This window comes from Osmerus mordax, chromosome 1, assembly GCF_038355195.1.
Source record: "Osmerus mordax isolate fOsmMor3 chromosome 1, fOsmMor3.pri, whole genome shotgun sequence".
Lineage (NCBI taxonomy): Eukaryota > Metazoa > Chordata > Actinopteri > Osmeriformes > Osmeridae > Osmerus > Osmerus mordax.
The window spans coordinates 16,592,363-16,617,387 of NC_090050.1; the positions used below are offsets into that span (position 1 = coordinate 16,592,363).

Sequence of the window (25,025 nt, forward strand, 5' to 3'; positions counted from 1 at the left end):
TGACCCCTCCTCCCTGGGTGGGACTCCATTTCCGTCTCTTGATACATAAATAAATTGAGTGGTGTAGTGCCCCAGGACTGGAGAAAGAAAGTGAGGGAGAGAGAGAGAGAGAGAGGGGGGGGGGTTGATGGGGAGAAGACTAAACCCAAAAAGTGGAGGAGAGCAGAGAGGAGAGGGGGGGGGGGGCAGCAGTAATTGTTTCCCAACCCAGGGAAGTGTGGTCCCAATGCGGCCTGGCCCTCCATCCCAGCGGAGCCCACCTCTCCTCTCCCAGACAGGAGAGAGAGGCCTCAATCAAACACTCAGACCACAGAACATGACCTGGCAAGTACAGCAGGAAGAGAAGGGCGGAGGAAGGAGGGTCAGTGTGAACGAACTAAATGATACTTAAAACACCATGTGTGGGACTTCAACTGGAATGACTGGATGACTAGCAATGCTGTTGAACAACCCGATCCCTCCCATCAGACTGGCCCTTATTTTGGGGAGGAAGGGGGAGGGTGACTTGATGTATTTCTAATCTTAATTAGATTGCCGTCTGGAGGGCATTATTAAAGAAGGAGCACGAGTGGCATCTAAAGTAGACTTGTTTAGATGATAAAGAATATGAATTACCAGAGAAGGATTTCTAAATGTGTGTGTGCATATGTGTGGGCGTGTGCTGGTTTGGGTAGTAGAGAAGTTAGGCTAACTGTAGGGAGGTCAATTAAATGAGGTTAATTGGGTTTGTTTTGTTTGGATTATATCCATGTGTAGGAAACGGGAACAGAAAGTTATGTCTAGAGAGAGAGAAAGAAAAGGCTAGAGAGAGAGAGAGAGAGAGAGAGAGAGCAAGAGAGAGAGAGAGAGCAAGAGAGAGAGAGAGAGCAAGAGAGAGAGAGAGAGTGAGAGAGAGAGAGAGAGAGAGAGAGAGAGAGAGAGAGAGAGAGAGACAAATGTTTTTAAATGATGAACATGTATATATTTGTCTTCTAGGGATCATGCTCTCCTCCCTTCCATCCCCACCCCCCAATTTCCCATAGAGGACAACAATAGCTCAAAGCAGCAAATATAATTAAGCTTCCAAATTTATTCATCTAATTTAAAATGGCCATCCGCATACTAACATTGTGTGTGTGAGAGCGGGTCTTGATTAGGCTAATTCTAGCTTTGAGTGTTGTTTACTGTAGAAGCTCCGGCACAGTGAGACCAGCCTCACCTGCCAATCAGCGCACTGCCCCGACAGGCATGGAGATTCCTGACTGAGTGCAGAGCCAGGTCAGAGCCAGAGAGCAGAGCAGATGTGAGGAGACGAGTCAAGTCACTTCTGTCCTGCGCGAGCACGGGGTGAACGAGAGACCAGGTCGGTAGTGCCATAGTGATAGCGCAGAATACTGAAGATGGAGGCTTCTGAGAGGGCAGAAAAAGGGGAAGTGAATCTGTTGGAGGTAATGCCATGGGCCCAGCCGTCCGACAGGTTCTGGGTGTAAGGACAGACACAGAGAAGCCCCTATACCCATCTGAGGGACTGTCACTGTGTTCTCTCCACATTTGCCTACATTTGCTTAACATGGCTTGGGTCTGGACTGGGCCCTCCGGTGTTCCCTGGGGAGCCCAAGGCCTTCTCTGTCCTTCATTGACACACCTCTAACTGGAGAACAATGGTCTGTCTCATCCACAATTATTTTTGCTGAGAAACTCTTGCTTAGAGTGTCACCTAAAGGTTACAGTGTCTATGACATCCTATGATCATCATTGTCAAGAACTGTAGATCACCATTTGTAACCAGTGTCTACTGTTAATGACATAATAACCTTCTAATGTCAAAAACTGTGTGACAAGGTATGTCCTCCAGAACATCTTTGGGGTAGGCGTTGTGAATTTGTGCAATCTAACCCCATACAATGTTTATCTATGTGTACCAAAACACAAAGGCTAAACACATCCTGTGAATATTCTCCAGCATGAGCATAAATGCCATCTCCCTGCTTTTGTCATGCACAAGGTTGTAGGGTTTGACTGGGTAACCATTCGTTCAGTCTGACACTGCTAAGGTCACATGAATAAGACTCCATACCCCTCCTCTAATCTCAACGATCTAGGAGCCTGAATCAATCCTCCATTCTGTATGTGTGTATTGATCTCTTCTCCTCTGTTTACCGGTATCATTCTTTTTTTCCTCTCTTCTTTCTCCCTCTCTAACATGCTCTTTGCAGTAATAGATACTGAACATTATTGCTGTTAGCTACAGTATTAACTAACTACCCCCTAAATGCACGCACACACAGTGTTATGTGCAAAAATACTTAAACCCACATCTTTGTCAATTTAATGGGGTTTGTGTTAACGTCAGTGAGCAGCCTGTCTTATTGTTGCAGTAGCCATGAAATGATCAGGCATGGCTAATGGTTCTCTTATCTCTGCAGCAGGCCTGATCAAGGAGGTTCAAAGCCTGCACCTCCAGGTGGGAGTTATCTCAGGGGCAATACAGCCCAGTCTGCCCATGGTAATGAGCCCGATCTGGTCTGGAAGAGAGCGGGCAAGGGAGTTCAGGACCAGCAGAAATGGACAGACCAAAGTATCTGAGTGTGATCATACATGTCTTTGTACATGTGCAGTCCCTGTGTGTGTGTGTGTGTGTGCGTGTGCGTGTGTGTGTGTGTGTACTGCAAGTCCTGTTCATCACACACTAATGTGTGTCTGTGAGCGCTTTCGCCTGTGGTGTTTTCATAAGCCTGGTTAGATTGACCAAAGTGAAAGTGCCATTCCTTCTTCAACATGTTCTAATTAATGAAACTGCACTTTGCTGAACTGTGGCAATTCATTCATATTTATACAGAGGGAACAGGAAAGACAGAAGCCTACGGGGAAAGCAGCAGTCACGCTACACAGCAATGGAACACAGGAACGGAACTCAGAACAAAGACTAGGGCCAGAGCATTCCAACCAGTATGAACCACAGCTCATCAAGCCAGAGAGAGAGAAAGAGGGAACATGGAGAGAGAAAGAGAGAGAGAGAGAAGGAGAGAGAGAGAGAGAGAGAGAGAGAGAGAGAGAGAGAGAGAGAGAGAGAGAGAGAGAGAGAGAGAGAGAGAGAGAGGCACATGCGAGACGAAAGAGAAAGATTGGGGCAATAAGGGGGATGGTGAAAGGCATGGAAAGACAGCATGTGACAGAGAAAGAGAGGGAATGAGAGAGAAAGAACGAGAGAGAAAGAGAGAGAGAGCAGTTGACTAATACAGTGGGAGAATAAGATCTGTTTCCTATTCCGACTCGTCTCTCACAGTGAATGGCACGCGTGCTCTTTTCATCCCTCCATCCAGGAAGACAGGGGCAAAGCACTATGGGATGACAGGGCCCACCAGGCGAGCCTCTCTACCAATCCTGGGCCAGAGGGCCTGGGGGGCCACAGGGGGGCTGGGGGCACAGGGGGGCTGGGCGGCCATTAGGCCAGAGAACTCAAAGGGTCTGTCTGTCTAATCTGGCCTCATTTTACATTACAACAGTGAAATGCGAAAACATGTTCAAGCACAGGGCAAGCTCAGTCTCAGCAGTGTTTTAACTATCTAACTTAAACACATGATTGTTTTCTCTCTTTAACACACACACACACACACCACTCAACCTACGATGTGTTACCACATGTTAATCCAAAATGGTTGGAATCTAGTCTTGCCTAATGTTACAGAAGTAACATCTTCAAATATAATTTCCATTGTTATCTGCACATGACTACATATACGATATGATGATGGATTTTTTTTTGCAGTCATGTGGGTACATCTCCTTTTACCCAGTGTGTATTCCCCATATCCTGTCCTGTGCTTAGACTGCTTAGACATGCTTAGCTGTCAGGACCAGTATGACTAAACAATGTCCACCTTCTTCTCTGTCTACCGGCTTCTGTTTCTCACTGTATGTCTGTGTTTTCTCTGTGTTCGCTATAAAAATGAGCTCTACGACCTTCATGCCTTAGAGAGACTGAATCATTTATGTTTCAGTGTGACTGCTTGGCAATGTATTCAAGTATAATGCAACATATTAAAAAGGTCAAATAAGGTGAGACAGGTGATCCACTGATTTACACATGCCAGTGGTAAATCCTTTCATCTTCCCCCACTACGCACAGAGGGTGTGAGACACACTTTGCAGTTAGAACAAATCTTAATGGACAAGCAGTCAGAGGCAGAGAAGAGAAAAACAAACACAGTCAGGCAGGCGAAGAGTGCCAGGAAAATAAATTGAAATGGAAATGGAGATTGTTCAGTGAGAGGGTAGAAGGTGGAGGAGGAATGGGAGGAGTAAGAGCAGGGGGGAAAGCGGAAGAGAAGGATAGAGGCACCAGACTGCCATTGGCAGTGCACGGGACCGAGATGAGAGGCACAGGAAAAGAGAAGCCGTGTTCGTGTTTGAAAACAGTTTCGCTTCATTAAGATGAAGAGGAAAGAAAGAATTAGCAAAGGCAGAAAATGAACGAGTGAACCAAAATGTGTATTCCATAAATCAAAACTACATCCAGATGAGCGGGCGACCAGCTAACCCTTTCCAGATGAATCTCTCCTGTCGCCGTCCACTCCTCACGCTGCTCGACGAGGCCTTAAATCAACTGCACCTTTTATTAAATAAACATTGGAATTATGTAGATTAATACAGAGTGAGAAGGAAATGGAAGAAGAGACAGAGTAGAGCATGAGACCCGATCCAGGTTAAATCCTTCTTAAGAGTTCCTCTAGTGTTCCTCTGGCATTTCTCTCAACCATTCCTGTTTGTCTAGATCTTAAATACCGTAAGAGTGTAGAACAAAGATTGTAGCTGTGCGCCATGAAGTAGGCTAGTAAGTGTCGTACATAGGAAAAGGTCAAAACAATGTCAACAAGGCACGCCAAAGCACTGTGCCGTCACAAAGTATCCACACCCTCCTCTCTGTGGCCTCCTCAGAGCTGAAGCGGTCCTTTCTCCCAGATTTGCCGCTTATCCTTATCTACCAATCACCCAATGGCAGCATTGTGTGAGGGTTGTTTGATGTTGTTGTTGTTGTTGTGGGGATAGTTTATGCTTAGGTGAGACTGTGCTCATCTGCAGCCAGGCGTGTCATATGCTCTTCATCACCCCACATCTTCATCACCATCATCCCTCCCCTCACCTCCTTCCTGTCTGGCTCATCCCTTACATCAAAGGCCCAGCGGCCGCCTCAGTCCAGCACAGCCTGATAAAACAACACCTCATCCGTAACTTCAAACGCCTCCCTCTGCTTGCCATGCTATCGCCATACTATCTGCTTCGCACTGGGGCGTGGAGGTTCATGTTTGGGTGAGCGGCTGTTCCCTAGCTTCTCTAATGAAAGCTATAAAAAAAAGATTCTGCGATTCAGGAGAGCAGGACGGGAGTTGGAATTATCACAGGGATCAAATGTTTACTGAGTGTTTGCGCGTGTGTGCGGACAGGATACATTGGAAATATTAAACACATCCCAACCCCCCCCCATCCTTCTCTTGTCCTCCTGTCCCCAAATATTCCTGATTTAATAACGAAGACATGCTAATGATAAAATAATTCGGCAACATTCCTCTGCCAACGAGGGTTACCTAGCATGTCTCCTAAAATCATTCCCAAACTTCAACCAGCCGCCCTAACCCCCTGTCTCCCTGTTTCCCTGTCTCCCTAACCCCCTGTCTCCCTGTCTCCGTGTCTCCGTCCCCACATCTGAGAAGGAAGAGGAAAGCAAAGAAATAAATAAATCCTAAATTCTGGGTCATTTCCGTGGGACACTACCCTGAAGCTCTAGGCTCCACGAGAGAAGAGAGGGACCTTTTACCCCCCCACCCCTCCAAATAAAACAGCTTTTGAAGATTTTGATCAAGGTTACAGTGAATTAAAATATACAACTAAAAATAAAACATTTGTAAATAAGGATAGAAAAAAAATATTCACCCTTTGTCCCACTGACTGTCAGCTTAACTCATGTTGTAGGCTACTAACCCCAATTCTGTTTGACTTTTAAATAAAGCCAACAGCAGAAAGAACTAAAAAGTAGAGTACAATGTATTTGCTCCTTCTTGTGCAGAGGCAGGTGTGATCCTTTATAAGGACAGATAAAAAGTACCCCAGATATGTAAAAGGAGGACAATGAGATATGTTTGTTCTACGACATCATCAGTCACTGTTGCCTCTCAATGTCACACAGATGCGCACACACACACACACACACACACTCCTCTTCTGTTGTGTCAACCCTTGGTTTGGCTCCATGCAATGAAGCTGTGTACACACACCTGATTAGGATGCAGCAACAAAGCAAAGGAACAGGGAAAAGAAAGGAGAAGAAAAACAGGCAGCAGAAACAAGAATGATGGGAATCTTTTCAGAAAGGTAAACACTGGCTGAATGAACCTATCAGAGCATTGACAACACTGGGCACGCTTAGAAAACTGATGAGGAGCGAGCGAGCGAGCGAGGGAGGGAGAAAGGGAGGAGATGGAGAGAGAATGAGGGAACAAGATAGATGTAAAGGGAGATGATTCTGACGTTAAATACAGGATGGTGCTACCGCAGATGGATCATTCAGGGTCTATTTTCCCTCTCTCCCTCACCCTGCCTCACAATGACAACCAGTGGTAGACTGGTTGCAGCCTTGCAGCCATCTGCAGCAATCATCCACCATTTCTTTAACTGTGTGTGTGTGTGGGTGTGTGCAAGGGGGTGGGGCGGGGGGGGCTGTTCTACTGTAGAAATCACACTGTGTGTCCACAGAGAGCTAGCGAACCCAATGTCAATCAAGTGGGATTCTAATTAAAAGTTGCTGTCAGAGGTAGATGATTGTTGCTAGGGAAGGAAATCACTATCAGTCTCCCATTTTCATATGAATGAGCTTTTTTAATTAAACTGAACAACTAATGAGAGCCTGTATCAAAACGATGGAGCGCTTAACCATACAAAGGGCCGTGTAAGAAAGAGTGAAAAACATGAGATGATGACGCATACTGTAGCAAAAAGACAAAGACACAGAGAGCAAGCATGAGAGCCAGAGAGGAGGAAGAGAGAGACGGGGAGTGGGTAGACAAAGTTAAAGACATAGGGATTAATTGTTACGAGCAGAGAGCAGATATTAGTTGTTTTTGAACCTGTTATGTTGCTTTTGTTCTGACAGAAGTTCAAAGAATCTGTAAGCGCTGCCATGCAAGACAGAATGGAATTAGACATCTGTGAATAAAAAGGAGAGAGAAAGAGAGAAATCGTTTTTTGAAAATGTATGTTTCTGAAGAGACAGAGGCACACTCGGTTTGGAGAGAAGTAAGTTCACAGACAGAAAAACAACAAAAACAGCAGGGAGGGATATCTCAGATGGAAAACAGAGAGAACACTTATCAACATGCGTCTGTGTCTGTGTGTGCCCATCAAAGTGTGGGCTCTACGCCTCCCTGCTAATTTTTTCTATTGAAGGTTAATTAACGCTGGGAGAAAAAAGCCAAAGGATTCCAAATCAAAGACAGTAAACTGTCTTTCAGTGAGTGAGCAGCTTCAGGGGGATTCATCATATTAGACACATAAATAAAAGCTGCAGAAAACAATTAGAATCATTTCAAACAAGCTCTAGAAGTAAGTAAGTAAGACTTTATTTATATAGCACATTTCATACAAGAATTGTAGCTCAAGGTGCTTAATTGCATGAAGGTGCATGAAAAGTCTTCACTTTTCCTTTACCTATAGCCAGACTTTCTCTCATTTAACATAGTTTCATAACAGACAAGAAAAAGGTTGATGGCTTCTGTATGTGGACATATAGTTAGAGTAAACACATACACACACATGCCTGCACATGCACACAATTCAGTAAAGATTTGCATTCACGCTCATAATGTACTGACTCCATGGGCTGAACAGTGCACAATAGCCCCAGAATCTTCCTTCTACATGTACAACTTCAAAGAAAACCGAACCATGACTGCCAGTGGGCAAAAGCACAGGGGGAATGTTTGTGTGTGTGTGTGGAAGGGGGGGGGGGGGGTTATATCAGCGTAGCTCTGACTTTGGAATGCTAGAAAACTAGGACAGGGAAGGTGGGGAGAGGGGTTAAGGGGTTGAGATATTGGTAAGCAATAGATATAGTTGATTTGGGGCAGTGCCTCGTGCTAGTCAATTTTCCCAATCTCTGTGTAACCAGAGGGAAATTAGCTAATTAAGAAGAGGAGACAACTGTGGGGGCAAGACAGAGGGAAGAAATCAAATTAGTCAGAAGAGGATTAGAGACAAAGAACTTCTCTACTTCTGTCAAAGAGTTGAGCTTGGCTAAGAATGAGAGAGATAGGGACTGTGACTGAAGTGACTAGCTGTCCTGGTGGAGATAGAGGGATGGGTGTAAGAGAGAGATGGATGGACAGAGCTTCAGTGATCCTGGCTATGTTTGACTTGTTTGTTATCTGGTTTCACTTTTCTTCTGCTTTTGCCATCTCCTCTCTCACTGTTCATTACTCTCTCTGTCTTCCTCCTTCTCTCTCTGTTTTTCCTCTCCCTCCCTCTCTCTCTCTCTCTCTCTCTCTTTCTCTCTCTGTCTCTCTGACTCAGTAGAGCGGCCTCTGATCCCATCCCCACAGCACTATCAGATGGGCAGCGAGCCACTGTTTTCATAATCCTAGTTTAGGAGGGCCAGTGTACATACATAAACAGCAGCATCCAGGCCGCCGTGTCACAGCTCCTCCAAACCGCTGTCACTCACCGGCCTCTTCTAAAAGCCTCTGTCACCAAGCTCTGTTTAGACCGACCTGACAGCCCCTCACCCTCTCAGATGGGTCACAGAAAGAACCAGAGCCATGTTTGGGTTCCCAGCCTGGCCCAGCCCAGCCCAGGCCCTCTGACCCCCCTGGCCCATCAGAACCCCAGGGTCCCAGACTGTCAAGCAGGGATTAACTCTGTATACAGTGTGTGATATAGCAGTAAACACAGCGTGTGCTTTGTAGCCCAATAAATATCCTCCAGTGTGCAGATCTGATAACCTTACAGTACTGTATCAACCGTGACACACCAACTGATGACCCAGGGCTGTTACTGTAACACTGCTTACATGACACCTAGATATACATGCACAGAACACATTGCCAAATATACAGATGTCCAAAGCACAAAGAAAATGGCTGGCATTTTACATCTTAAAGACATCTACGTGTAATCAATGATTCATAGGATTAGCGAAATATTATATTGTACATAATGGTACGGAACACAGTGGAGCAGGATTTGCATGGCAAATGGTCCACAAGCAAATTTCATTTTGAGAAAACGCAAAATAAATCTGTTTGCAACACAATCTTTGACTTCCCCTCCAGGTCTATGTAGACAGTTTGCCTGCTGTGGGTTATCCAGAAATCAAGGGGAGCTGTCACAGTCTTTTACATACTAAAGCAGTAGTCATAGTATCCTGATCCCCCACCCCACCCCTCTCTCCATAACCAGGCAGCTAAAAACAGAAGGCCTGGAGGGCCTGACTTAGTGATGGTGAAAGAGCTACAAAGAAAACGTTCTGTCCACTCTGTCCCTGACCCTGTCTCTGCTGGTTCAAAACGACGAAGTTCAAACAAACACACACACATTCAATGAGTTAAATATGATGTGGTACTACTTTCAAGAGTGCAAGAGAGAGAGAAATACAGAAAGACAAGTAGATAGAGACAGAGAGAAAGAGAGAGGAAGACAGAGAGGAAGGGAGAGAGGAAGAAAAGATAGGGAGAGAGAAAGAGCGAGAGAGCCAGCACAAAGAACAAGTAACAGAACAGTGTGCTGTTACAATGGCAGGCTAGAGGCATGATGTCACCATGGTGTCACAGTGGCCCGTTGCTCTCTGATCTAAGTTGACACGGAGCCAGCAGCATGTTAGGGTTGCCAGAGTCTTGAAGCCGCGATGCCCCTTCCTGTGCCCTCTAGTTTTTAGGACAGTACCGCCCACACATTATAACTCCATGACCCACACAAAACACCAAGACATTAGTCATGATGACACACTTGTGTGAAGTTGAACATGCAATTTTCTGATCAGAGACACAAGTGTGAAGGGTTAAATGGTTCTAGTGTAATACAACATGAACCAAATGGGGAGAAAAAACACTTGTCTCTATACGATGGTCAGAGATGATTCTAGAAAAAAGTCAGTGCTCTGATCAAGAGCTGTCACCTAGGAATGCCCCGAATACTTTAAGAAACTTTTTTGAGATCTGGTTTTCTCTCCCCCCCGCCCCCCCCCCCCCCCCCCCCCCCCCCCCCCCCCGTTTCATCCATCCATTCCCAGCCATTGCTCTCCCTTCATCTGTCTTTTCAAGCATTCTCCATCCACCTCCCTTTTCCTCTCTCCTCATCACTTTGGTTGGTGTTCAGTGAACGTAATCTAGTTTTTCCAGGGGTGACAGAGTGTATCATGCCTTTAACAAATTAACACCACGTCTGTCTGTAGAGCTCTGTCTACAGCCCACAGAGATATCGTTTTACTAATCACCCAGTACAACCAGTCTGATAAAAAGAATACATGGGGGAGTGGGGGGGGGGGGGTAAGCCCAGTCGACAGGAGGACAAAGAGGACTGATAGAGACACATACAGGGAGGGGAACAGAGGAGAAGCAGGAGAATCATGGTCATGGATTTAGGAAGACTAGAACAAGGTACTTATTCACAAAGAGAGACACACACAAACACATGATGAAGTCTGCAGAGCAAAAGTGAACTGAGCAACTGAGTGGCAATGCGAGTCTGTCACCAACCACATCGAATGTGCAGTGAACGGGCACGTTAGGAGAGGGAGATCGCGTTTGAAGGTGTGTACTGGGGGTGAGCTTTCAAAGTGGGGAGTTGGGGGTTGTGGGGGGTGGTGGTGAGAGGGGGGGGGGGGGTGAGAGGGGGGGGGTGGTGAGGGGGGGGGGGGGGTGGTGTGAGGGGGGGTGGTGTTGCGAGGGGGGGGGTGGTGGTGAGGGGGGTTGGTGGTGAGGGGGGGGGGGTCAGAATGAAGGAAGACAATTAAAGAAAGAGGGGGACAAAGCTCCTCTCATCTCATCCTTCATCCTCATAACTCAACCTCTTAGAACTGCCTTGTCATCCACACCAAGCCTTTCACAGGAGAGCCAATCTCTGCCTCACAGCTGCGGGCCACTGGACGTTGTCAGTGTGTGTAACCCCCTCCCCGCTGGCCTCCCCCAGCCAGGGGGCAGTGTTGGGGGTCTGTGATGGACAGGATGACACGGCACGGCACAGCTACGGGAATCACAGAACGCTGCCTGGCATTTCTCAAGGTGTCGCCGCTCCTGGCCTCTGACCCCAAAGCCTGTGCTGTGTTCAGCTGTAATGATCGGCCGTTATTCTTTAGCCATCAGCCACCAGTGACATGGAGGTGGAAGGGGGAGATGAGGGAATGACAGGGCTGGTAAACACACAGAAGGCAGTCACACAATACTGGACCTTTGGGTGGAGGTTGATGTGTGTGTATGTGGTGTGTGTGTGTCAGGGATATGGAAACAGTATATCAATACATTGCTTTATTAAAGTGCCAGCACTAATTTGCATGAATGTTTTTCTCTGTGTGAGTAATGAGACAGGAATAGATATGCAAACAAGCTGGTGGTGATGGGAGAACAATGGTGGCCTTGAAGGGTCAATTGCTTTTCTTTCATAAGGGTGTTTGGCTTTTTGCCTTGCAACATTTTTGCTGAGGGATCAGCTAATGAGTTTCTTTCATATGAAATGAAAATTTAAAAAAAAAAATGCTTTGGTACTGTAGCTCAACTTTTAAGAGTCATAAATAAGCTGATAAGATTTTTCAGTCTGGCATTTAAAGACGATATCTAATATCTAGCACCCATAACAGTACAGCACACATGGCATAGACATCATTCACGCTTTTACAAGAGAAACAATGTACAGTTTAATCTAGCACACATTTTAGGCTGGTGTGGTGCGGTTAACAATTCTAATTGATCAGTTGGCCAGAGATTTTACTTTAAATCACATTCATCACAATCACAAAGCAGTATATTCAGAAAAGCTGGGACAAACAGCAGCTGATAGAGGGATGAGAGATAGCGAGTACAGGAAATGGTCTGAAAGGGGTGTGGGCAGCAATAATTAAAGAATGTCCATTTTAATCATACAGTACTTAATTGCATTTGGAGGTGAGAAGCGAGAGAGAGGAGGAGGATAGAAGGTGGATCCATCTGCACCCTGCAGAACAGATTTCAATATTTATTTTTTCCCCAACAAGCACTGATATATTGATCCCTTGAACACAGGGATTGAGACTGGTAAACGATGGATAAACAATGACGAGCAGTAGCAGTGTGACGAATCAAATGTACATCCTATAAAAACTAAGGGATTACTGTACATGGGTAGTGTAGAAACTACACTTTCAAAACAAAATGAAGGAAAAAAGCTTGATCACAGTTGAAATAATGCAAATTAGACAGAGAGAGAGAGAGAGAGAGAGAGAGAGAGAGAGAGAGAGAGAGAGAGAGAGAGAGAGAGAGAGAGAGAGAGAGAGAGAGAGAGAGAGAGAGAAGGAAATTATTAAAAACGTTGGTCGCTGAACAAACCACATGCCCACTGCTTTAACTGCTGTTAATTTACGATGCGTGTTTTTATCAGTCAAACACCTGTTAATTAGTATTTTTAATCTTTCTTTACTCTGGCTCACCACTTTTTCCTCTCTCTCTTCCCCTGTCAATTACCTTCTTACCCAGCCCCCCAAGCCATCCATCTCTTTCTTGTTACCTCTTCTATCATACATGTTTTGTGTCTCACCATCCCTTCTCTCATCTGTATATGTTCAAGTTCAAGTCTTTTATTGTCAGATGCACAGAACAACACAAGGTCAGACTGGGCTCTGAAATGCTTAAGACAAGAATGTATGGTTGCTCAGAGGTTGAATCTGGGATCTAAGACTCTGTCCTGAGACAACAGGGTCATTGAAATGATGGATAAGAACATGTCCTACATCTGTTATCAGAAACAGAAAACAGACATGGGAAATGCTACAGGTTCCCTTTTTTTAAGACAGAGGATAGGACTGTGTCTGCAGCACAGACCCCTTCATACAGTTCATAGACCTAAGGCTCCAGCAGGTCATGTGACAATGTGGATGTGATAGTTCTCCTGTTTGGAGTGGTACCTCTCCACCTGCCGTCTGTGTCAGGGAGAGAGGAGGCCTGAGCTGAGGTGAGAAACAAGCCTCAGCCTCAGTCACATGGTCACATGGTCTCCCTGTCTGCCTCCTTCTGCCTTGGTAGGCCATGGCCCTGAAACCGGATTAGACAATCCCTCCACAACCTACTCCGAGTCTGATAGAGGGTTCCAAGGAGACACACAAACACACATACAGCATTAGCAACAGGATTAGCGTGCATGTTACCGAGCAGACTGGGAGAACAGGACTGAGCCCACACAGTCTTGTCTGTCTTAATGAACCGCGGGAAGATCTTTATCAAGACAGAGACAGGCACTGCAGAGAAGAATAAAAAGGATTGAAGAATGAGGATGACATTTCCATCTTTTATCCATCTGTACCTGTTTATCTTTCAATAAATGCTGATGCTGGAACTCTTTGAGGGTTCCCATAGCACGTTTTTATCTCTGCACAGCTTACTTGAGCACACAAATTGTACACACAATTACAAACACAGATGTTTAAACATAAATGCAGGGGTGCCACCGATGGCTAACAGAGCGCGTATCATATGAACTGAGGCCTTAACAGCGTCCAGCTTGGACCATTTCTGCATGTCTTCCCCTCTGTTTCTCCACTACTTCCTATTTACTTTCTATTCTCCATCTCTGGCCAAAAAGGTCCAAAATGTATGTAAAACAAATGAACACACATACAGCTAAGATCACACAGATCCATAACTAACTGTCTTCATCAAACCTTTGTCAATTTTAGGGTAAGTTGTACAAACTCATTAGCATGAGTGTCTTCCTGAGAGTCTTGTCTGCCTGAAGGAATGTGGGAGAACAGGAGCAAAACATGAAGAACCAATGAACGTGTGATGGACAGAGAAAAACAGGCAATAATAAAAAAATAAAACAAACTGGATGAAATGTAAAGACAGGATAGACATGGGAAAGAAATTGGAGGAAGAGAGGATGAAGGGGAGAGACAGAGAGGTTTTTTCCTCAGTCTCGTTTTCTATAAGAGGAATTGGAGGAGATAAGGCTAAAAGGACTGTCAGTCAGCAGAACAATCCTCCCACTGTCCTCTCCTCCTCCTTCTCTCTTCTTCTCTCTCTCCGGTTTCCACAGATTCCTGCTTAGATAGAGTGTCCATGGGGACAGTCTGCTGACATCACCTGCTACATCTCCCCAAGTCCCCTACTCTCACCTCTCAGTCCTGAGCAGTAGTGTAGGCATGGCCTCACCAGCTCAACTGTCTGGTAGTAATATAAAAGCGATTTTACTATGAAAACATTATTTGATAAGTGAAGTAACAAAGGGTTAGTTACAAAAAGTGTCTAAATTATCTTAAACATTGCTGCTGTGACAGTGAACTGGACCTGTAGCCGGATGTTGTTCACTGTCACTAATATACTAGAGTGATATACACAAATATATGGTGATATTCTTTGATCATTTTGCTGAACATTTAGTTAGCGTGGTTTACTAGAAAGAAATGCACAATAAGTCCAGTCATCTTACTCCGGCCTGCTCTCAGTTAAACCCTAGACTAGTGACTGCAGATCTCCCTCAGCAGCAGATCTCCCACAGCAGCATCTTCATGACTGGCCTGGGGGAAACAACACTTAACATGATGTCGCGTCCTTAAACACACACACACACGCAGGCACACACACACAGAGACACACATCCAGAGAATACTTTCAGAATTAATTTACTTTATTTTGCCTCTCTTACATTATTCAAATGGAAACTTAGAGTTACTTCTCTCATTCCAGCTGGTAATCAGAGTAAAACACAGCCTGGCCAGAGTCTTGCCAAAGGAAAATGTAATTAAACTTTGAAATAAAAATGGAATCACATGAGAGCAGTGGAGGGACGTGTCCAAACCCAACCCAGGGAACAGTGACCTTTCACCCCCAGCTGGAGCGCATGATGAGGAAGGAGAGCGCTGAACTCAGCGGGTGTTACATTAGTGGAAATGGATGATTACTTTGGCAACGCATTCTGATGTGGTCACGTCAGTGAAGGCACAGTTGAAATAAAGAAATGCAGAGAGAAACAAGAACTAAAGAGCAGGAGAGAGAGAGAGAGAGAGAGAGAGAGAGAGAGAGAGAGAGAGAGAGAGAGGAATATCGGACAGCGTGGAAGGAAAGAGCAGGTCAGGATCAAAGATATAGAACAGAACTGTATCTAAAGTCAGGATATTCTCAGGAAATTTACCACATTGGAAATTTGACAAAATTTCTAAGTTTGACTAAAATGTAGTGTGTAAAAAATATTTTTGCTATGACCTCCACTATAAACTGGGCTCTCAAAGAAACACAATCTCTGTGCTTAGGCATCTCAGCACTACACAGAACATTCAAACTAGAGCTCCATGTCTTTCTGATTGGGAGATGTGTTCATACAGTCATCCCCCTTCTCTCTTACCCAGCACTGTGTACAGTGGTTTCATCCTATGGCCCGTACTCTATAGATCAGGACTGGACCATTTTCTTATGGGGGTCAAAGACATATCTTTTGAAAGTGAGATGGATGCTGATAGGTTGAGAGTCTGTCTTTGGCTCCTCCTCTTTGACCGGTTCCCCTTTTGCCCCGCCCTTTCCTTTCTTCTTAGAGGAGGAAGACAGGAGTTGTTTGGTCTCTGGGCTTAAACCCTCTGAGGACAGGACAGAGAGACACAGAGGAAGAACATTAGATGGAATAGAAATGAAGATGAATCATTGAGCTATTATATGATAATATTTTTCTTGCAGCATCCTGTGCAATCTTTCAATAAATCTATCTTCCTCACTGTTGGCCAGTGCTATAAAAGACATCATGAGTGTACCAGCTCTGAGTTTATTGTGCTGAGATCTGACAGCAGACAGTACTCTTCTCCTCTGGGCCTGTTAGCCAGGCTGGGGGGGGGGGGGGAGTAAAGGAGATGGAGCCTGTTTGGCCTGACGACCCGTAACTGAACCACTGCCCTCATGATCCTGCTCCTGATAGCCACAGTCTAGCCTCATGGTTAGTAAGCTGTCATGGTCTTGTCCTGACACTGAGGTCCAGTCTCCTGTCCCTTCCCCCTGTCTCTGGCTCACCACCACCCTCTCCTAATCTGCTTTCACGCTCCACAACCTGCTCCACTTTCTCAGTTCTACGGGAGGATCGTGGTCGCCGGGTGTTGTGCTGTGTGTAGGTGTATGTGTGGCTTTCTTGGTGTCTCTGACGTTTCCGGTGCACTGGTGTCAGTCTGTCTTCAGGCACTTAGAATCATGCCACAGATACCTCTGGCCCTGCCAACATATCATTCCTCCTGTGTGTATGTGTGTCTGTTTGTTTGCTTGTGGTCACGCTCACATGGAGGTGAGAAATCTTTTCTGCGCAACCTGCCATATTGTCTAACCTCACCTACCAGCGTCGCATCACGGCGCCAGACAGCCGGTTATTATGGTTATGCACTCTGAGGGTTGTTATGGTTACTGGACAGAAAGAAAGGCTTGACTGATATCTCTGATCTGCTTGTCCTACCCCATTATTCTTTAACACATACACACACACGCACAGAAGCAGAGTCTACACTGCTTATCTTAACTATGGGCGTTTACGCTTTCATTAAAAAAATGATGAACACGGCTAATGTACAGTGCAATAGAACTGTCAGCTTTTGTAGCATGATGTTTGCTAGAAGAAAAGATCCGTCCACACAAATATAAAATGTATTCAAGAATAAAGTATAGAATTCTATAGCATTCTCTCCTTTTTCTTGGCCCTGTTCCTCCTTCTATCAGCTCAGACATAGGCCGGTGCCAGGCAGCTGGCCCTCAGGGCTGTGGGGATGAGTTTGAGGTCAGGGGTGGGGGGGTTGTGTAAGAGGGCTGAGGTTGAAGAGGGCTTTCATTTTAAGCCCTAAATACTCTCTCTCCTTCTTTCTCTCTCTCTTTGGTTATGTGTCCTGAAGGAGAATGAGAGGAGTGACAGAGAGAGAGAGAGAGAGAGAGAGAGAGAGAGAGAGAGAGGGATGGAGGGAGAAGGTGAGAGAGGTGTAGAAGAAGAGATAAAGATAAGACAAAGTTTGGGTGTCTGAACAGACAGTTTAGGTGTATGTGGGACTGTTTCAGTCGGCTGACAGGATGCCTTCAGTACGTGTTAGGAGGATGTAGGTATGGTTCTCTTTCTAAATATTTTTGTTTTCTCTTCCCGCCCGGTGTGGATCCGAGGGTCGGGCTGACAGAAGGTAAAACAAACAAGGAGCAGACTTCCCCCGGAACCTAGGCAACCCCCAGAGGAATTCTGGGAATGCTGCTTGGGATTCTGAGCCCACCAGCCTTACCACATCCTCACTCAATGACCACAGAGCCTCAAAAACCCAGGAAGAGAGGGGCAGGAAGAAAGAAAAAAGAGAGGGAGAAATATAGCAAAATAGCACAAAACTAAATGAAGAGAACACAGGTCCATAGACTATATCCACAGCCACCTACACGCCTCCTTACCTGGTACCCGGATCTTAAACTTTCCACTCTGTCCAAAGCCACCCTCGATGACCCCGGCCTCACCCGTTGACAGCTTGACCTTTAACCCCACAAACATCTGCAGGTTGGTCTCCTTCTTGAACAGGTTTCGTCCAATCACAGTGTAGTCATCAGTCACCTGACCAGGGGAAACATAAGTGGTTGACGTGGCTGCAGATGATAAGTAAAACAGATAATATTAGGAGCATGTCATATTATTAAATAATAAGCCTTGCAGGCAGTGCAATCTTCATTCAGCACAGTGGGGTCAATGTGTGTTGCTTTTTTATTTTAATAGTTTAATACTAATTAATTACAGCCTCTGATCTACCAGATCTCACATTCGTTCTAACTCTGTCGCCAAGATACAAGGAGGAAGAAGAGCAGCTCCCAGCCTGATCCCTGCCTCACCTCCATCACCCCGGGCCAACTCAGGCCCAGCCTGGTCCCTGCCTCACCTACATCACCCCCGGGCCAACTCAGGCCCAGCCTGGTCCCTGCATCACCTCCATCACCCCTGGGCCAACTCAGGCCCAGCCTGGTCCCTGCATCACCTCCATCACCCCTGGGCCAACTCAGGCCCAGCCTGGTCCCTGCATCACCTCCATCACCCCTGGGCCAACTCAGGCCCAGCCTGGTCCCTGCATCACCTCCATCACCCCTGGGCAACTCAGGCCCAGCCTGGTCCCTGCCTCATGTCCATCACCCCTGGGCCAACTCAGGCCCAGCCTGGTCCCTGCCTCACCTCCATCACCCCTGGGCAACTCAGGCCCAGCCTGGTCCCTGCCTCATGTCCATCACCCCTGGGCTAAACCAACTAGAGCCCTGAAGTCTGTCTGTCTTTCCGTTTCATTCGTCTCCTTGCATTTTTGTTTCGTTTGTTTGTATTTGTAATAATCTTTCCATCAATGAGACTCTCACTGATCTGATAATGGAAGGGCACCGATCTGACTCTCTCTCTCTCTCTCTCTCTCTCTCTCTCTCTCTCTCTCTCTCTCTCTCTCTCTCTCTCTCTCTCTCTCTCTCTCTCTCTCTCTCTCTCTCTCTCTCTCTCTCTCTCTCTCTCTCTCTCTCTCTCTCTCTCTCTCTCTCTCTCTCTCTCTCTCTCTCTCTCTCTCTCTCTCTCTCTCTCTCTCTCTCTCTCTCTCTCTCTCTCTATGCTTGTTCCTTTTCTTTTTCAAACCCTCCCTCCCTCTTTCTCTCGTACTCTTTCTATGACATTCTGTTCCATCTCCACTGATGCATGACTGCTGATAAACTACAGGCACAAGTTCCTACACATGTTAGACACAGCAGGAGACAGTCATGGAGTCCCATCATAGGAATGGCTGGTATGTGGGAGAAGGAACCAGGACTTCCTGGTTCTGGGCTGGGCTGAGTAGTCACGGTTTGATCAAATCTCTGTATTATAGATTACAGTATCGTGAGACTAGTTCTAGACAAGTGTTCTACATTCAGGTTAAGCAGAGGAGCGTTGTGCTGCATTCCTGCATCGTTGCAGGTTGTGAACGTGGTGGTACCTACATGACCCGAGTCTGACCTCACACGCAGCGCGAGGTCAACATCAGGGTCAATAACTCAGGCTGTATGAGATGAGCAACACTTAACCTGTACAACCCTGCTGTGATCCCTGTTAGAGTGGGACTCAACCTTAGACTAAACAAAGGAGTTAAAACAGGAAAAAGAGAGCAAGAGAGAGAATGAGTGTATGAAAGAGAGAGATAGAGAGGCGGGGGGGGGGGGGTACAGAGAACAGGGTGGAGGGGGGGAATGCGGAGGGCCATGTGGGTATTCCTGTGCCACTCAGGTGTGTCTAAACAGCGCCAGCAGCTGACAGCCAGACGGGAGCTCTGGCGTCAGGAGGCCGCATGCGTGTCACAGCACACAGCACACGCTAAGGCCTTGCATACCGCCCCCACACACAGCCTGGCCTGTGTGTGTGTGTGTGTGTGTGTGTGTGTGTGTGTGTGTGTACAAAAGGAGCTCAGTCCCAGCAACATGCTTCATTACCACTGCGATGAGAAACATCCAAACAAGAAGAACCATAGACAATGGGTGTGTGCGTGTGTGTGTGTGTGTGTGTGGGGGGGGGGGGGGTGAAAGAGAGGGCAGAGGTGTGACACAATCACAGGATCAAGGGCAAGATGTAGGGAATGACACAGTATCAGACCAGTTACTGTACGATAAAACAAAAGTCCAAACAAAAATTCAGTGTAGACTCCAATAGAGTGTGATTCAACTACAATAGTTTAATTCAATTGTATTTGACATGGATGTCTATGTGTTCCTCAGACTCACCCTCTCCACCTGGCCCTCCTTCTGTTTGGTCTTGTAGATGTGTAGGCGGGGCAGGGTGCTCTCAGCATAGCCCTTCTCCTCAAAGCCCTCCAACAGTCTCCCCTGGAAGGCCAGTCGACATGCGTTGGCATGGATGTCTGTGTCCAGCTTAGAACCAATGACCAAGCAGAGAGACGGGCATGTGACCGGACGCTCAAACTCCAGCAGGGCCCACTGTTCTGGGTCAGACTTCGCCCCTCCCGCCTCCCCCTGGCCAATGATGTATTCTTCCTGGTGGAAGTAATCTCTGTCAAAGGAGAAGGGTGTGTCCAGGGCGACAGGGTCCAGCTGAGGGGCGGAGGGCACGGCGGGGGTCTGACCAGGGGGGAGGCCGAAGAAGGTCACCCTGGCCATGACGGTCTCATGGCCCACGGTGATGTGGAACTTTGCACGGGAAGCGAGGGGGCCTTTGTAGTAGCCGATCTTTCTGGCTGAGATGAGGGCAGCGTGGATGGTGTGCAGGGAGCCCGGGGTGCACACCACCCCCCGCTCCAAGAGTTTGGGGTCAAACTGGGTCACACACACCCCCACCCGGTCGCCCTGCATAGCTGCAGACACAGGCTTCCTGAACATTTGGATGGACTTGACCTTCTTCGTCACCTGGAGAGCAGAGTGGAGACTGATCATTGACAAAGAAAACGCTTCATGACACTTTACACACATGCTATGTTAAGCTACACCATGGAATCATTCAGATGTCAATACTTAAAATAAAAGACTATTATGACAAGAATTACATCCTTATCGTCATTTATGAGATTTGTCTGTGGATGAATTCTGTAGTGCCGTTATATACAAAACCCCCCATAAAAACCCAACATCACAAAGCTATGACATCAGTTCAGCCTAATGCTGCCACCAAGTGGCTGCTAGTCTAATTACTGCGTGTTGGTATAAAGCTCCCATGCCTTAATATGAGTGTATATATTTACAGTGACCTGGGCTGCAAGTGTTGGTCGACTGACTGACTACACCTGTTCTAAATTAGCCAACTCCTGTACTGCCAAACCACCCATTTCCCCCACCCTTTCATCCCATTTCCTCCATTCCTCCACCCCAGTTCCTCTAGCCTGCCTTTGTAAGCATACACAGACACATCCTCCTGTCCTGCATAACCATCCATCCTCCTTATTTTCCTCCTCCTCTCTTTCTCTATCCATCCATCCATTTCCAGTAAACTTTTGATTTTCCAACCCATTTTCTTCCAATACTAAGAATCCATCATGGCGCAAATGTGACCCTCTAAACGGCTACTCTCTCTACTCAGTGCTTCTCAACATACTGGCCCGCAGGATCAAAATTCCTTGGTAATAGTAGTCGAGAATCATTGATCTGTAGGCATGTGTGGCTGTGTGAGAGCCTTATCTGAGGCTGACTGTACCTTGAGTGCTGGCATCTCCACAGTGTCACTGAGGCTGACTGTACCTTGAGAGCTGGGATCTCCACAGTGTCACTGAGGCTGACTGTACCTTGAGAGCTGGGATCTCCACAGTGTCACTGAGGCTGACTGTACCTTGAGTGCTGGCATCTCCACAGTGTCACTGAGGCTGACTGTACCTTGAGTGCTGGCATCTCCACAGTGTCACTGAGGCTGACTGTACCTTGAGAGCTGGGATCTCCACAGTGTCACTGAGGCTGACTGTACCTTGAGTGCTGGCATCTCCACAGTGTCACTGAGGCTGACTGTACCTTGAGAGCTGGGATCTCCACAGTGTCACTGAGGCTGACTGTACCTTGAGTGCTGGCATCTCCACAGTGTCACTGAGGCTGACTGTACCTTGAGAGCTGGGATCTCCACAGTGTCACTGAGGCTGACTGTACCTTGAGAGCTGGGATCTCCACAGTATCACTGAGGCTGACTGTACCTTGAGAGCTGGGATCTCCACAGTGTCATTGACAGCCAGCGCCCCCTGCAGGATGGTTCCAGTCAGAACCGTCCCCTGACCTCGGATGGAGAAACAGTGGTCCACAGCCATGAGCAGGGCCCCCTCTGGGTCTCTGCGAGGGAGGTATGTCTGGCTCTTCAGCAACTAGGACACAGACGCACATGCACACACGCACGCACGCACACACAAACGAGCGCACACACATAGTAACAACAAGAAAAGTAAAAACTGCTGTCATAACATTGTAAGGTCACTGTGGGCATGTGTGTGATTCTAACACACACACAGGCCAGTCCTAACCAGAACCATATCTAGTGTTGAGTCTATCCTGTGGCTTCATAAATACTGCCTGACAATGTGTCTCTTGTTTTTTCTGTATTTGTCAGTAGGACCCCCTGATGTGGTATACTTCTATGCCGCCATAAAGTAAAACTAACCTTCCTCTGTGCTGTCTGAATAAAATATTGTTGCTCGTGAAACACATCCAACGATTCTTACCTCCTTATCATGGGTTTTTCTATATCTTTAGACAGAAGCAAGGAGAATAATAATCCAGGAGCATTTTGGGGCACCCTCCTTGGTTCCTTACCTCTATCAGCTCAGGGATGCCCTGGGGCTCATCCGTGTCTGGCGCCTCAGGACCTCCAGGCTTTGCTGCTACAGCAATTACTGGACAGTCTTTGAAACTGCTCAACAGGGAAAGTGTTGGAATTAGCCTTCAGTGTGTATGTACAAAGTGTGTCCAATGTGTATAGTTATCTGTTTCTCTGTGTGTGTGTGTGTGTGTGCGCGCGCGCGTGTGTGTGTACCTTGTGTTCTCCAAGGTCTTGTGAAGTCTCTTGGTCATCTTGTCGATGGCGCCCTGTCTCTTGTTGGGGGGCAGAAGGTCAGTCTTGTTGAGGATGACCACCATTCTAGGGCAGGTCAGCTCGCCAACAAGCAGACACTCTGCTGTCTGAGTCTGGACCCCCTTCACCACATCCACCACCAGCATCATCAGGTCAATAATCTGGGCCCCTTAAAACAAGAATACAAAAGACACCACAAAGATGCCCCATCACTATCCTGTAACCGAACAAGAAGAACTGTAAAAGCTAAACAGGATTTTTGTGCATCCCAAGTAGCCTGAACTTTTCTTGGAGGTTACACTGCATGTCAGAACCGTGTAGATTCTAGACTCTAGAATAACCAATGGCCAAAAACAGAAACAGATAGACAACCAAGAATAACAGCATAAAAAGTTCAATCAATGGTGGGAGGTTTCCAAATGGAGCGAGAGAGAGAGAGAGAGAGAGAGAGAGAGAGAGAGAGAGAGAGAGAGAGAGAGAGAGAGAGAGAGAGAGAGAACTGAGCTAGAGGGCTGAAACTAGAGCCCAGGCTCACTTGGTTGTCTTTCCTCTCCCTCTTTTCTTTCCCTGACTTTGGCAGTATTTCTTTCCTGTGCTCCCCTCTTTTCAGTCCCTCTCTTTGGCTCTTTCTCTTTCCTGTGTTCTCCCCACTTGGGACAAGGGAGGAAGTTTATTAAAAACGTACTCCCCACACCATCCTTCCACCCTAATCTACAGCATGTGCCATCCACTCTGGTTTTTGCCTATAGCAACAACTGTTGAGTTGACAATAACCCCTTTACTGCACAATGCATATTGTTGGTACGTATGTGAAGTCCTTCCTACCCACAGCCACAGGATACTCTGTCAGTCAGTCCCTGACTGTCAGTCAGACAACTGAATCTAAAGAAAACTACAAAGTGGATCACACACATACAGCAACCAAAGAAAATAAGCATTTATGACATGCATTCATTTCTGCAGCTTTAGATACTAAAAGTTAGCCATTTAGAGAAAACAATATGGGGAGTGAGGAGAAGCATGACACTAGCATGACAGAGGACAAGAACATGTCAGTAGGGTTCTGTGATCAAAAATGCTTAATACAGTCTATCCATATGTTCGTATGTATAGAATGAATATGTAATATATAAAATCCTAGCATCTGTCCTTTCAGTGTAACAGGCACTTGTGGTAAGTGGGGTGTGTAGAAGACTGATCCTGTAGTAAGGAGTCTCCCCCTGCTGGATGGGCTTGGAACTGAACTTTACTGTGTTGCTTTCCTAATTTGAAGATTAAACCACATGCAGTGCAGAAACAACGACCTATACCACCCATCTGACACTTTAGATAAGTTAAAGCCAACAATAGGATGAACGGTAACAGTGCACTAGGCTGGCAGATACATGGTCCTTCTATGTATTGAATCACAGACTAGTGGCATCATGCAGAAAGGATAAGACCATTCTCTCCAGGAACTTTTACCATGAACGGAAGGTACGTCATATCTTACCTCCAATGATGGTGCGAATTAAAGACGCATGTCCAGGACAGTCCACTAACGTAAACTGTAAGCTTTCATATGCGCTTTCCTGTAAATGGTCCGGGAGGTCCACAGTAAAAGAGGAGAATCCGAGGTCCAAAGTGATGCCCCTCTCTCGGGACTGCGGGTTTTTATCAAAGGCAGCCGTTGATGCTGTGCTACTGAGCGACCTGGCAAGTGAGGTCTTGCCGCTGTCAACATGTCCAAGAACCCCAACATTGAAATTCAGCGTTTTGGTATTGGTTTTGCAACAAGTGGCGTCTGTCATACTGCTGTCGCAACTTTGGATTGACTGTCTACCTGATCCTGGAACCCTAAACTATTAGTCACTGACACTATGGCTAGGCTAGCTCGCTTTTCGTAATGCCTAAATTACATACAACTGCTGAAATAGCTTTCCAAAATTGGTTCACTGAAATTGTATCTTAGTTTGAAGACCTTTTGGTTCTGATGATTGTATGGAGGAACTTTCCTCCTGTCAACTGTTCTTCCTCACGGCCGAGTATCAGTAAAAACGGTCCTCTGCCCGGAACAGTAGTTCTATCTTATCAGTGCCATAAACACAGGTTTGAATCATACAAAAAATGATTAGAAATGCAAATAGCATAGCAAATAATACTTGCAATAGTTCAAAAGGTTTAGCTTTGAGTGATGAGCATACAATATTCATATAAACACCAGAGAATACATACTTCAGACATTTTTACATTTATATTTACTTAGGAACATTGTAGCTCTTTATTAAGTTTCCTTACCGTCAAAGAAACGTGAACACGTACGGATATAGAGTAAAAGAGGCGGGTTTTATCGTCACAAAATG

At 46.3% G+C, this 25,025-nt stretch overlaps 1 protein-coding gene across 1 annotated transcript; it reads right to left on the bottom strand.

The window, feature by feature from the left end:
* Positions 1-14,845: 14,845 nt before the first annotated feature.
* eefsec (eukaryotic elongation factor, selenocysteine-tRNA-specific) lies at positions 14,846-24,686 on the bottom strand. Its single transcript, XM_067240602.1, has 7 exons — positions 24,176-24,686; positions 22,645-22,852; positions 22,425-22,521; positions 21,815-21,979; positions 19,911-20,549; positions 17,595-17,751; positions 14,846-15,778 (listed from the first exon to the last, which is right to left on the bottom strand). The coding sequence occupies exons 1-7, from the start codon at positions 24,471-24,473 to the stop codon at positions 15,597-15,599; spliced, it is 1,746 nt and encodes a 581-aa protein (XP_067096703.1). The 5' UTR covers positions 24,474-24,686; the 3' UTR covers positions 14,846-15,596.
* Positions 24,687-25,025: the final 339 nt, after the last annotated feature.

What these genes read in the sequence shown, in the direction of transcription:
- eefsec (XM_067240602.1), bottom strand. Translation starts at nt 24,473, where the DNA reads ATGACAGACGCCACTTGTTGCAAAACCAATACCAAAACGCTGAATTTC. An exon ending in GCATCCCTGAGCTGATAGAG is followed by an intron (nt 21,980 to 22,424) that starts GTAAGGAACCAA and finishes TCTGTGTCCTAG; the next exon opens with TTGCTGAAGAGCCAGACATA. An exon ending in AGGAGGGCCAGGTGGAGAGG is followed by an intron (nt 17,752 to 19,910) that starts GTGAGTCTGAGG and finishes TCCCCTGGTCAG; the next exon opens with GTGACTGATGACTACACTGT.